Genomic DNA, 12,101 nt, shown 5'->3' with positions numbered 1-12,101 from the left:
TGCAGGCATGGACAGCCTGACTTCCGAGTGCCCTGGCTGGTGCGGGCTCTGTGGAGGCCGCTGGTTTCACTGGGGCCTGGAGCTCTGAGCCGAGTGTCAGACACCTGCGCTGAAAGGAAAAGGCTGCAGCCTGTGTTGCCATGGATATACGGAGGCGCGATCAGATGCTGTTATTTTTAGCCCTGCAGTGCCAATTTATTGGTGGCGTCCTGGGGACACGCAGGAAAGGCAGGAGGGCTCTGAGTCAGGGCTCTGCCAGGACAGGTGGCTGGGAACGTGCTGGGGTCTGGGTAGACTCAGCCTCCCTCTGGGGCTGCCACGGCTCTGGGGTGGGGGGAGAGGAATGGAAATGCCGGGGGATGTAGGGGGAGCTAGTGAATGGGGACAGCAGAGAGGGCTGAGGAGACACCAAGCTGATTTTGGTTTTCTAGCGAAGGGAATCGATGAGGCCACCAGCAGGTGACTTTCTGGGTAGAGAGGACGCTGAAGCCCACTGAGCTCATTTGGAGACCTCAGCTGGCCCCTCCCTAAGGCCCTGCTCTGGGGCCAGGACCCAGATGCCCTGCAAACGTTGGTGGCTCAGTTCCTGCAGGGGCCCAGAGCTTTGGGGTTTTCATCTGAGGCAGGCTATGGTGGGAACAGGGGCCTCCCAAAGGGCGGCGGGCATGACAGAGGTTTGGGGGGAGCCTTCGGAAATGGCAGAGGAGTCGAACTGGCAGCTTTGCTTTTTGCCTGTGGCCAAAGCACCTGATGGGGCAGGGATGTCCGCATTTGCGTCCTGGTGCCACAGCCTTCTTGGGTCTGGCCTGAGCCAGGTCCCAGCTTCTCCATGACTGTCTACACCCCATCATCCAGGCCTGGTCTGACACCCTTGTCCCTACACATTTCATGTAATAGTCATTCATCTACTAATTCCCACCGTGAAAAGACTCCCCTGCTGTAATTATTTGTATTATATATAATAAGACATGCTTCCTGCCCTCGAGGGGGCCCCTGAACACGTGGCCTCGTGGAGATGGTGACAGGGCTCCCTGGCTGGGTGGCTCACACGTAACGGAAAGAGGCTGGTCAGGAGGTGCAGAGATGCTCTCTTAAATTCCCATGGGGCCAGGAGAGGTGGCTCCTGCCTATAATCCCAGCACTTTGGGACGGCGAGGCAGGCGGCTCACTTGAGGTTAGGAGTTGGAGACCAGCCTGGCCAACGGTGGTGAAACCCTGTCTCTACTAAAAATACAAAAATTAGCTGGGCATAGTGGCACATGCCTGTAGTCCCAGCTACTCAGGAGGGTGAGGTTGCAGTGAGCTGAGATCGTGCCACTGCATTCCAGTCTGGACACAGAGCGAGACTCCATCTCAAAAAAAAAAAAAAAAAAAAAAAAAAAATTCTCATGGGCCAAGGCCATGGTGAGTGGATGAAATACATTGGCCACCTAGTGACCTCTGATGCTTTTTTCCCTGGCCAGGATAAAATTCATCACCCACCAGTCTTAGGGCTGAGACCCCTTCGAAGGTAACAAACAAAAAGAGAGGTGACCAGAAAACTATCCAGGCCCTTCCTCCCTTGGCCTGGGTCTGACAGGGAATCCAGGAGGTGGACCTAATTGCTATCTACCCACACTTGGAGGTGACAGCAAGGCCCAGAGCCAGTGACAGCTCCTTTGGGGCAATGCCAAGATGCCTGAGGTCCTTCTTCCCTCCCTCAGGCCTGGCTCACCCCAGTGAGGGTCTTACCATTGACAGTGAGGGTCACCTCTCTCTCCCCGGCTCCCACACGGGGCACCACAGCCCGGCACACGTACTTGCCCGCGTCCTCCTGGCGCACGGATTTGAGGGTCAGGGTCTTCTCATTGCTCAGGACCTAGGAGAATTGGCAGGCTCAGACACCAAGAGCAGGCGGAGGGGCGCGCTCCGTCTCTGGGAACAGGGCAGCTGAGAGGCTGGCCTGGGGTAACTGACGCAGTCTCCGGCATCTCAGTGGGAAGCAAGGTGGGGAGGAAAGAGGCCAAAAATGTCCTGGCACAGACAATGCCTGTGGGCTGTACAGAGGAGACTCTGCCGGCAGAGAGGCCGCCCCGGGTGGCTGAGGATGTTGCATCCCAGGTGCAGCCCTGTGGACTGGGGGCACGCGGGGGTACATGTGCCGGAGGAGGGGGACGCCTGCCTGGGGACTTCCAGGCTTCCTCCTACAGGAACCTCCCTGTACCTGTGGTGGCTTCTCCTCTGCCAGGCTAGCCATGGGTGACCTGATCCTACAGCTGAACTTCTTTGAGAGCCCCTGGACCTGTTTTCAGAGTCATTTTCAGGATCCCTTTGGGATATAGCTTGGAGTGATGAAAACAGGCTCTGGCATGAGCTTGGTCTGTGTTCCAATCCTGGCTCCAGCAGTGAACACCTGTGTCTGTCTGGTCAGTTGCTTATCTTCTCAGATGCTCACGTTCTGTCTATGTGTGGGGCCTGGCAGGATAGTGCAGTATCTGCTACGTAACAGGCCACACAAAGGTTGGTTTCCTTCTGGTCCCCCTGCTTCCCCACCCGAGGCTCTGCCCGCTTCTTCTTATGTGAGGACACCTGGCAGCCTCTCATGCACTGAAGAATATGTAAGTCTTAAAAGAGGAACACAAAGGCCAGGCGCGGTGGCTCACACCTGTAATCCCAGCACTTTGGGAGGCCGAGGTGGGCGGATCACTTGAGGTTGGGAGTTTGAGACCAGTGTGACCAACATGGAGAAACCCTGTCTCTACTAAAAATACAAAATTAGCTGGGCATGGTCGCCCGCGCCTGTAGTCCCAGCCACTTGGGAGACTGAGGCAGGAGAATCTCTTGAACTCGGGAGGCGGAGGTTGCGGTGAGCCAAGATCACCCCATTGCACTCCAGTCTGGGCAGCAAGAGCAAAACTCCACCTCAAAAAAAAAAAAAAAAAAAAAAAAAAAAAGGAACACAAGAAAGTGAAGCCCAGGTTCAAGGCTAAAGGGTGGCTTTATTTGGGGGAAGTTACAAAATTTCTTTCTTTTCTCTCTCTCTCTCTCTCTCTCTCTTTTCTTTTTTAAGGTCTTGCTCTGTTGTCCAGGCTGGACTTAAACTCTTGAGCTCATGTGATCCTCCCACCTCAGCCTCCTGAGTACCTGGGACTACAGGTGTGTACCACTGTGCCCGCTTGAAAAGCCTTTCTAGCGCCTTCCCTCCCAGCACGTTGGTGACCACCAACTTTTCTTATAAGGTTTAGGACAGGGCAAGACTGCAATGGCTGAATGTGCTCAGGGTGGGACAGGCACATGAGGGTGCCTGGGTTCCCCCTCCTCTGTCTGGGGTCTTTCTCCCTGTGGCTTACACTGGAGGCTGACTCCCCCAGTCTAATAGTGAGAGAGGCCTGAGCAGCAGTTCCTTTTTGCCCCACTGTCCCCCACCCCCTGCCAGGGCTGCCCGAAGTCTGAGCTGCAGACTTACCACTCCAGAGCCCCGCTTCATCCAGACGATGGTCAGGGATGGGTTACCGGTCCAGGCGCAGCTGAAGACGGCATCAGAGCCCAGATCCACGAGCAAGGATTGCGGTTCTGTGGTCATCCGGGGCCCAACTGCAATGCGGGGAAGAAGGAGACAGGTTTGGGTGGCTGGGGAGCTCTGGGATCCTCCTTGCTGCTGCCTCCTTTCCCCCCCAGACCTTGACTGGGGGAAGGGAGGCAGCAGGGTACTTGTGCCACCTCAGTCACTTCCATTTTAGTCCTCTGCCTGGGCGGGGTCTGGGGTCTGGGACTGGGACTCAGGAAGTAGGGAGCAGACCCCTGTCCCTGAGGCTTTGCCTCTCTTGGGCCCACGGAGGTGGTCGGCAGCGTGGGGCCTGGGAAGAAGGTGCTGGGGACCAGGTTCTGCCTGGATTTACCCCCAGGGCTCTCATCCCCTTCCCTCTGTTTGGATCCCAAATGGTGCCAGAAAGTTGGGGAAGCCCTTCCATCCCAGCGGCAGGCAAGGGCCCTCCTCCTGTCCTGGAGGTCTGGGCCCTTGGGATCTTCATGCCTCTGCCTTCAAGCTGGCTCCCACCTCCTCCAGCCTCAGCTTTCATGACCTGGAATCGAGTGACCGGTGCACCTCTGGGGTGGGATGGGGGCTCTGAGATGCAGGGTGATGGAGGCAGGGCTCTTGTGATCCACTCCTCCTCCCCCAGCGTTTCCCACCCAGTGCTCTCAGGCCACCCTCCTATTCCAGCTGTTCCGGTCTCTGTGTCAGCCCCACTGCAGCAGAGCAGCCCTGGGTTCCACTTCCCACCCCTCTCCTAAGCATTAAAGAGCTGAATGCAGGCTCCTCTCCGCCTTGTCCAGCATGTCTGGAGCTTCCTGTAGACCCAGCTTGGTCTACACAGTGGGGGCTGTGGGGGGATTCCAGGCCCAGGGTCCGGCCTTGGCCAGGCAGATCTCAGAGTGCTCCTTCCAGGGAGCAGACAGAGCCTGAAGCCTGGTGCCAGGAGACTGGGATTTGTCCCCTGATGTAAAAAGGGAGTAACAGCACTTTCTTCAGAGGCTTCAGGGGAGAGGGGAAGGGTCAGATTTTTTAAAGTTTGTAAAAGCGAGTTTAAAACTGTAAGGGGCAGTGTATGAGCTAATGATGCTTGTTTTGAACACATCCAGCCAGTTAGTCCATGGCAATGCGCTACCTTGCTGTGGGTCCCTGCCAGCCTCCAGTGGAAAGGAGGGGATGGGCCAGGCGCGGTGGCTCACGCCTGTAACCCCAGCACTTTGAGAGGCCGAGGTGGGTAGATCACAAGGTCAGGTCAGGAGATCTAGACCATCCTGGCCAACATGGTGAAGCTGTCTCTGCTAAAAATAAGACCATCCTGGCCAACATGGCGAAACCGTCTCTACTAAAAATACAAAAATTATCTAGGTGTGGTGGAAGTGCCTGTAGTCCCAGCTACTCGGGAGGCTGAGGCGGGAGAATCTCTTGAACCAGGGAGTCAGAGGTTGCAGTGAGCAGAGATCTTGCCACTGCACTCCAGCCTGGCAGCAGAGTGAGACTCTGTTTCAAAAAAAGAAAGAAAAAGAAAGAAAAAGAAAGAAAAAGAGAGAAAAAGAGAGTATATCCATGAGTCCCCTCAGTGGAAGGCAGTGGAATGTGTGGATGGGCAATGGATTTGGTCATTGCCCAGGTTCAGTTCTCATTTGGCCACTTACTGTGTGACCTCAGACCTCCATCTCCTCATTCAGATGATGGGAATAATAATATCTACCCATGATGGCCTGCATGCTTGTGTCCCCTGTCAACCCCGCAATTGAGCTCATGTGATCCTCCCACCTCAGCCTCCTGAGTAGCTGAGACTATAGGTGTGTACCACTGTGCCCGCTTGAAAAGCCCTTCTAGTGCCTTCCCTCCCAGCACGTTGGTGACCACCTACTTTTCTTATAAGGTTTAGGACAGGGCAAGACTGCAATGGCTGAATGTGCTCAGGGTGGGACAGGCACATGAGGGTGCCTGGGTTCCCCCTCCTCTGTCTGGGGTCTTTCTCCCTGTGGGAGAAAGTTGAAATCCTCGCCCCTGTGGGATGGTAGTAGGAGGAGGAGCTTTGCGGGAAGCAGGGGGATTAGATCATGAGAGTGGAGCCCTCATGATGAGATTAATGCCCTTGGAATAAAGGCCCCAAGAGCTTGCTTTTCTCTTTCTCTGCCATGGGATGCCACAGCAAGAAGGCAGCTGCCTGCAAGCCAGGAAGAGAGTCCCCACCAGAACCCACCATGATGGCACCCTGATTTCAGCCATTTAAGTCACCGAGTCTACGGTAACGTGTCATAGCAGCCCCAGCCAAGACCCTGACTCATGGTGTCATTACGGGGATCGAAATAAACATGAAACACTGCACAAAGCAGGTTTTTGTTGAGTGCAAAGCATCCTACGTCATGACGCATGAAGCTTGTGTTGTGTGCAATGAATCAAGCCCTGGTTTCTCCAGCTCTAAGCAGAAGCCACCGGATGCCTGCTCGCCCGGGGAAACCTGAACCACTGCACTCACAGTAGACGTCAACCGTGCGGCTGAGGTTGGTGCTGCCCAGGGCGTTGGTCACCTCGCAGGAGACAGGCTCTGAGAAGTACGTGTAGTCCACTGTGGTCCTGTACACCTCTCCAGATGCCTCCTTGATGATCTGGCCCCGCTTGGCCCACCTGCAACAAAGGCCAGGGGCTGATGTGGGCCTTGAGTGGCAAGGCCAACCCTCTGGGAGCTGGATGCATCCATCCCATGGGAAAATGAAGCCTGGGGTGGGCGGCAAGTTGTGGGGGTCCTATGGGGTCCCTCGAGGGGAATCTTCACAGAGGGGGTTCTTCAAGGGCTCAGAAGGAGTTGGTTTTGCTCCCACCCAGGCAGTTGTGAAGGTGGCGGGCTTTGGTGGTCACCAGGCAGTCAGTGGCACTCAACAAGTGGGTTATTCTGGAGGGGGTGAGTGGATTACTCAGCTGGTCAGCCCATCTGCTGGCTAGATGATGGAAAATCCAACTGTCAGTGGGCAGACAGCTGACTGTCCTGCTCTGAACTGGATCATGGGCCGCTTTGGAAAAGAAGGAGGCCAAGTCCTTGACCTCAAAGGCCAGGGTCAAATGGAGCACACCCCTACATGCATGCTCATACGTGTGCACGAGCATGCACACACACACACTGACAAGGCGAGAAGCTGTAGGAGAGGTATGCCGTAGGGGTTCCATCTTCCATCCAAACAGTGGAATACTAATACCCATCAGGAGGAGTGGCATGAGCGAGTGGCCCTGGCTGCCCCTCTTTCCTCTCGACCAGCTCTCAGCTCTCCTGTCCTGTTCTGCCTCCTGCCTCCATGGGGTTCTGCATGGTGCCTCCTCACCCCAGAAAGTCCTCCCAGTTTCCCCAGATGACACTTGCTCTTCCTGCCTGGCCTCTGCCCTTGCAGCCTGGCTTTGCTCCTCTGAGGCAGTGGCTCCATCAGCACTGGATTGGTGAGGGGATGTGAGTCTTAAGGCTCTTTTGTCGGCCAATCGGTACCATACAATAAGGGAGGACAAGAGGCCTCTGACTTGCTTTGGATCTGGTTCTGGGGCAGTGACCCCTCTGTTGGACCAGTGACCCAGCAGCCTGCTGTGTGCAGGAAGCACTGGAACCTCACAGGGGTGTATGTGTGTACACATGTAGGTGTGTGCATGTGTGTGTGCAGGTGTGCATATGAAAGTGCATGTGCGAGTGTGCATGTGTGTGCATGTGCATGTGTGTGCATGTGTGAATGTGTCCATGTGCACGTGTGCATTCGTGAGTATGTGCATGTGTGAGTGTGGGCATTGTGTCCATGTGCATGTGTGCATGTGTATGTGCATGTGTGTGGGTATGTGTGAGTGTGTGCATATGTGTCCGTGTGTGTGCATGTGTGAGCATGTGCATATGTAAGCATGTGCATGTGCGCATGTGTGTGTGCATGTGTGTCTCTGTGTGTGCATGCGTGAGTGTGTGCATGTGTGTCCGTGTGTGCATGTGTGTGCATGTGTGCATGTGTGAGTGTGCATATGTGTCTGTGCGTGCATGTGTGAGCATGTGCATGTGTGTATATGTGTGTCCGTGTGTGTGCATGTGTGAGTGTGTGCATGTGTAAGCATGTGCATGTGTGCATGTGTGTCCATGTGAGTGTGTCCATGTGTAAGCGTGTGCATGTGTGTCCGCATGTGTGTCCGCATGTGTGTCATGTGCATGTGTGAATGTGTTCATGTGCATGTGTGCATGTGAGTGTGTGCATGTGTCCATGTGCATGTATACATGTGTGTGTCCATGTACATGTGTGTATGTGTGAGCGTGTGCATATGTGAGCATGTGCATGTGTGTATATGTGTGTCCGTGTGTGTGCATGTGTGAGCGTGTGTATGTGTAAGCATGTGCATGTGTGCATGTGTGTCCATGTGAGTGTCCATGTGTAAGCGTGTGCATGTGTGTCCGCGTATGTGAGTGTGTCCATGTGTGTGTGCATGTGTGTCATGTGCATGTGTGAATGTGTTCATGTGCATGTGTGCATGTGAGTGTGTGCGTGTGTGTCCATGTGCATGTATACATGTGTGTGTCCATGTACATGTGTGTATGTGTGGGCATGTGCATGTGAGGGCGTGTGCATGCGTGGGCGTGTGCATGTGAGGGCGTGTGCATGTGTGAGCGTGTGCATGTGCATATGCATGTGAAGTTGGGGGCTTCCTTACGGATCTCCAGGGAAAGAGTTCGTTTCCCCTGGTTTAATCCTGTTCTGGCCAACATTCTGTGTTTGAAACCACGGAACTTCTCTTCAGGCTCCTCCCATTGCCGGTGACGTGTCTTTCGGGGAGTTTGTCTTTCCTGAGCTGCAGCGGCTCGTTGCCTCCAGAAGCGCCGCCCCGCAGCCTCTGCTCCCTGGAACTGCAGTGTCTTCGCCCCCAGCTTTGCCTCCCCTTTATCTTATTCCTGGAGTCTTTCCTGGCACCACAGATGCCGTCTCCTGCCCTTCCCTCCATTAGCTTCTTGCCTCCGTCTGGCCCATCCAGCCCCGAGAGACGGCTGTTTCTCGGCATCACACAGAACACCTAGGCTGGCACCACGCAGTTGTTATTGCAAATTAATATTGGGTAATTATTAAGAACACAATTAATAATAACAATTGTAGTTTAACAACAGAGCAAACCATAGCTCCCTTAGAGCTTAAGGAGCTTCCCAGTAAGCTATTATGTGTTAACTCATGTGTCGTTTCAATTTCTAACTTTAATTTAATGACCAGACTTAAGAGTCAAGCCGGCCCCTGCCTGCGGCAAATGAATTCAGTTCCAGGCACAGCTGGGGAAGTGTGTCCAGCCCTGCAGTTCCTTCCACCCTGCTGAGGCGAGGGGGCCAGGTGGTGGATGCAGCGGGAGGCCAGCCGGGGAGCTGGCTGGGCTGGGAGGGCAGGGATCCCCGGCTGCTCACAGCTCTGGGTGCCGGGCTGGGGCTGGAGGGTTTGGGCGCAGGTGATTGGGCCAAGCATGCGTCTTCCTCAGGGCTTCCTGGAGAAGACGCAACTCTCTCCTCTCCTTTCCTTCCAGGGCCCCTCACCAGGAGCATCATGGAGGGTGGAAGCCCCACCTGCTTGGCCCCAAGTTATCAGCAGAACTGCTGCTGGCTCCAGGCGCCAAGGTTCCCTGCCTTCCCTGTCCTCTCCTCTCATGGTGAGGGAGCCGGAGAAGGAAGAGGAAGGGGCCCACTGTGGGGGCTGGGTCTTCAGGAGCCCAAGCCAGGCCTTCTGGGGAGGTGCCTCCGCAGCCGACAGAGCCCCCAGCTCACATCTCGCCCAGCCGGTCTTTCTTCCCCTCCTGCATTGAAAAACCCTCTGAGGGGTCCCTGCCAAAAACACAGACACTCAAACCACTGCATCCAGGCAGTTGGCCAAGGATCCAGGCCAAGAGCTAAAGAGCAAGTCCCGCCCCACCCTCTTTGTGCCTCCTCTGATTTTGGTGCAGTTTCTTCTTCCCTGTCCTTTCTCTTCATCTCCTCCCCTTTCCCCACCTACCTCCCCCGACTCACTGTTGCTTCCCCACCTCTCCCAGCCCCTCTGAAAGTGGAGTCAATTTAAGCCTCTCCCAATCAATGTCTAATTTGGTCTGAACAAATGTAAGATGATTATTTATATCACAGAATCAGGGGACCCAGCGTGTCACAGCAGCCAGGTTGTCCTCAAATAGCCCAAAGTTTCATCTGTGGTGGGGGGGCCACATCCCGCTATCTGCTGGGATAGCTGAGACTCTCAGAGGAAAGGGCCCCAAAGCACTTTGGGCTCCTGGTCCCTGGGAGCATCTGCAGTGACACCCTCATGCCACTCAGGCCTCCTTCCCAGACACGGGGATGGAGGAGGGCGTTCTCTCTAGTTTCAGAGATGACAGCCTCTTAGTGAGAGCAGGGAGGAAGTTATCAAGATGAATGAAAGTAAAGAAACAAAGATTCCTGTAATCTTGTCAGTTAGTTGGGAAAAATCAATGTACTTATGTGATGAGATTTGCTTATGACTTTCTTCGTGGATCCCAACATTGTATCCGAACACCTGGCTGCTTGGTGAGACCTTGCTGGAGTGAAGGGGCTGAGCGAGTGTGGGTGGGTGCAGGCGCCCACCACCTCCCTTCTCCGTGGCCCCTCCACCTCCTCCCTTCCCAGGCCACTCCAGCTCTCTGGCATTAACCTGGGGGCCGGAAGGCTCCCTGAAAGCCTCTGGAGTCCTGGAGGGAGATGACCCCTCAGTGAGGTGTTTTCAGGGCCCTTCACTAATCAGAAGGCCATGAGGGAAGGTGACCAGTAAGAACTAGTGAGTCTCTGCAGGGCACCCTGCGCTCCCAGCCTCTCAGCTCCTGCTTGGTATCGGAGGGGCTGGCTGTGATACTGTGAGCTCCAGGGGAGTATGAAAGGGAGGACCCACAGGCCACCTGTAGCCCAGGGAAGCCTGCATGTTCTCTGCTTATTCATTAACTTTTCAGCTTGCAAAAAGCAAACTTCGGAATTACAGAAAAGTTGCAAGAATAGTCCCATTAACTGCCACCCTCCCATCGCCCAGATTCACCAGTCATTAACATTTTCTCACACGTGCTTTGCAGTGACCTCTCTTCTCCTCCCACCTTCTTCTCCTTCCTATTATTGCTGTTCTGCTTTTGTGAAGTTGGTGACTCTGGGAATCGGGCCCAGCACTTGGTTTCCTGGGTGTTTGCTCAACCTTTCCGGGTCAGTAGGCAGGTGTGTGTGGGGGAAGGCAGGCCTGGGGGTGGAGGGGTCAGGTCCCAGGGCGTGCAGCCCTGCTGTCTGTCCAGCCCACCCATCGCTAGGTCCCCAGGTGACCGGAGCCTGGCAGTGAGGGGAAATGAAAGTTGAAAGTTGTGTGTCCTGGTCTCTGGGGCACCCAACAGGCATTCTAAGGGCGGCTGTAAGGGTGAATCGGGTGCTTACGGGGCAGTCTGTGAGTGTGAAGGGCTGCCCTGGGAAACAAGCATGACAGGTGTTTTCTGGGCATGTTGTACCTGGTGTTTAGGGAACAGAAGCAGAGACCTGGGAGCAGACAGAGGAGAGAAGCTGAACTTGTACAGAGGAACCCAGGCTTGGCAGGTGCGGCGTGGACGCCCAGGGCCAGGAAGTCTCACCGGGCTCCTCTCCTGTATCTTCAGTGGCTTCTGAATAGATGCCAGACCACAGCCAAACCAGACTTGCCCCCTGGACCTGGCTGGATCCACATGATTCCAGGGAGCCTGGAGTCCTTGGCTCAGAAGGGACCCTGGAGGTCACCTGATCTTTCTTCTGACTCCAGTCAAGCGAATGGTTAAATTGGACAGAACAGTTGGATTCATCCTATTTTAAAATATCCTTGGAGATAGGGACTGTGTGCTCTGCCTCTGCCTGGGTTTCTGACTCCAGTGCTGCTTAATTGTGCACTCTGCAGGGAGCACCTCCTCATGTCCAACCTGAATCCCTGGCTGTCCCTGTGGCCCATTGCCTTCCATTCTGCCCACTGGGGCCACACTGCCTCTTGTCTTCCCTGTTCTCCACTCCCCCAGGCCAGCTTATTTCCTAGGCTGGGACCATTAGTATCATTGGCCTTTGCAGATGCTGCATCTTAATGACCCAGATCAACGGCAGAGGTGACACCTGGGCTCCACCCCCAAGCCTGGTCTGGTGGAAAGAGATCAGGCTGAGTCAGGGCCATGGCACGTTCCACATGGCACCCAAAAGGAGGTGAGTCTGCCCTTGAGTGCCTCCAAGGTTGCTTAGTCTCTGAGAGTCCTGTGCAGTGACAGTGCCCAGGCAGAAGGGCGCCCAGAGGAGCAGCCCTGTGTGTTTACTGGATCAGTCAGACACATTTAAGGATTATCTGGTTTATGCCATGTGCTGTGCCGCATGCTGAGAGCCATCAGTGACTAAATTGCAGTTCCTGCCTTCATGAAGCTCTGTCACAAGGCAGAAACAAGTTAAAAAAAAAAACAAAAACAGGGATGCTTTGGCCGGGCGCCGTGGCTCACACCTGTAATCCCAGCAGTTTGGGAGGCTGCGGCGGGGGTATCACGAGATCGAGATCGAGATCAGGAGATGGAGACCATCCTGGCTAACATGGTGAAACCCTGTCTCTACTAAAAATACAAAAAA

General features: G+C 54.9%; 1 protein-coding gene across 1 annotated transcript in view; it reads right to left on the bottom strand.

The window, feature by feature from the left end:
- The window catches only part of KIRREL3 (kin of IRRE like 3 (Drosophila)), a 142,174-nt gene that overhangs the window by 19,869 nt on the left and 110,204 nt on the right, over nt 1-12,101 (bottom strand). The window contains exons 7-9 of the mRNA XM_012001243.1: nt 5,997-6,145; nt 3,446-3,573; nt 1,732-1,858 (exon numbers count right to left, since the gene is read on the bottom strand). Of these exons, the coding sequence (XP_011856633.1) occupies nt 1,732-1,858; nt 3,446-3,573; nt 5,997-6,145 (404 nt within the window). The remainder of the gene's footprint in view (nt 1-1,731; nt 1,859-3,445; nt 3,574-5,996; nt 6,146-12,101) is intronic.

This window comes from Mandrillus leucophaeus, unplaced genomic scaffold (genome assembly GCF_000951045.1).
Source record: "Mandrillus leucophaeus isolate KB7577 unplaced genomic scaffold, Mleu.le_1.0 Scaffold656, whole genome shotgun sequence".
Taxonomy (NCBI): domain Eukaryota; kingdom Metazoa; phylum Chordata; class Mammalia; order Primates; family Cercopithecidae; genus Mandrillus; species Mandrillus leucophaeus.
Note: the sequence above shows the minus strand (reverse complement) of the source record. Positions and strands in the feature narration are given on the sequence as shown.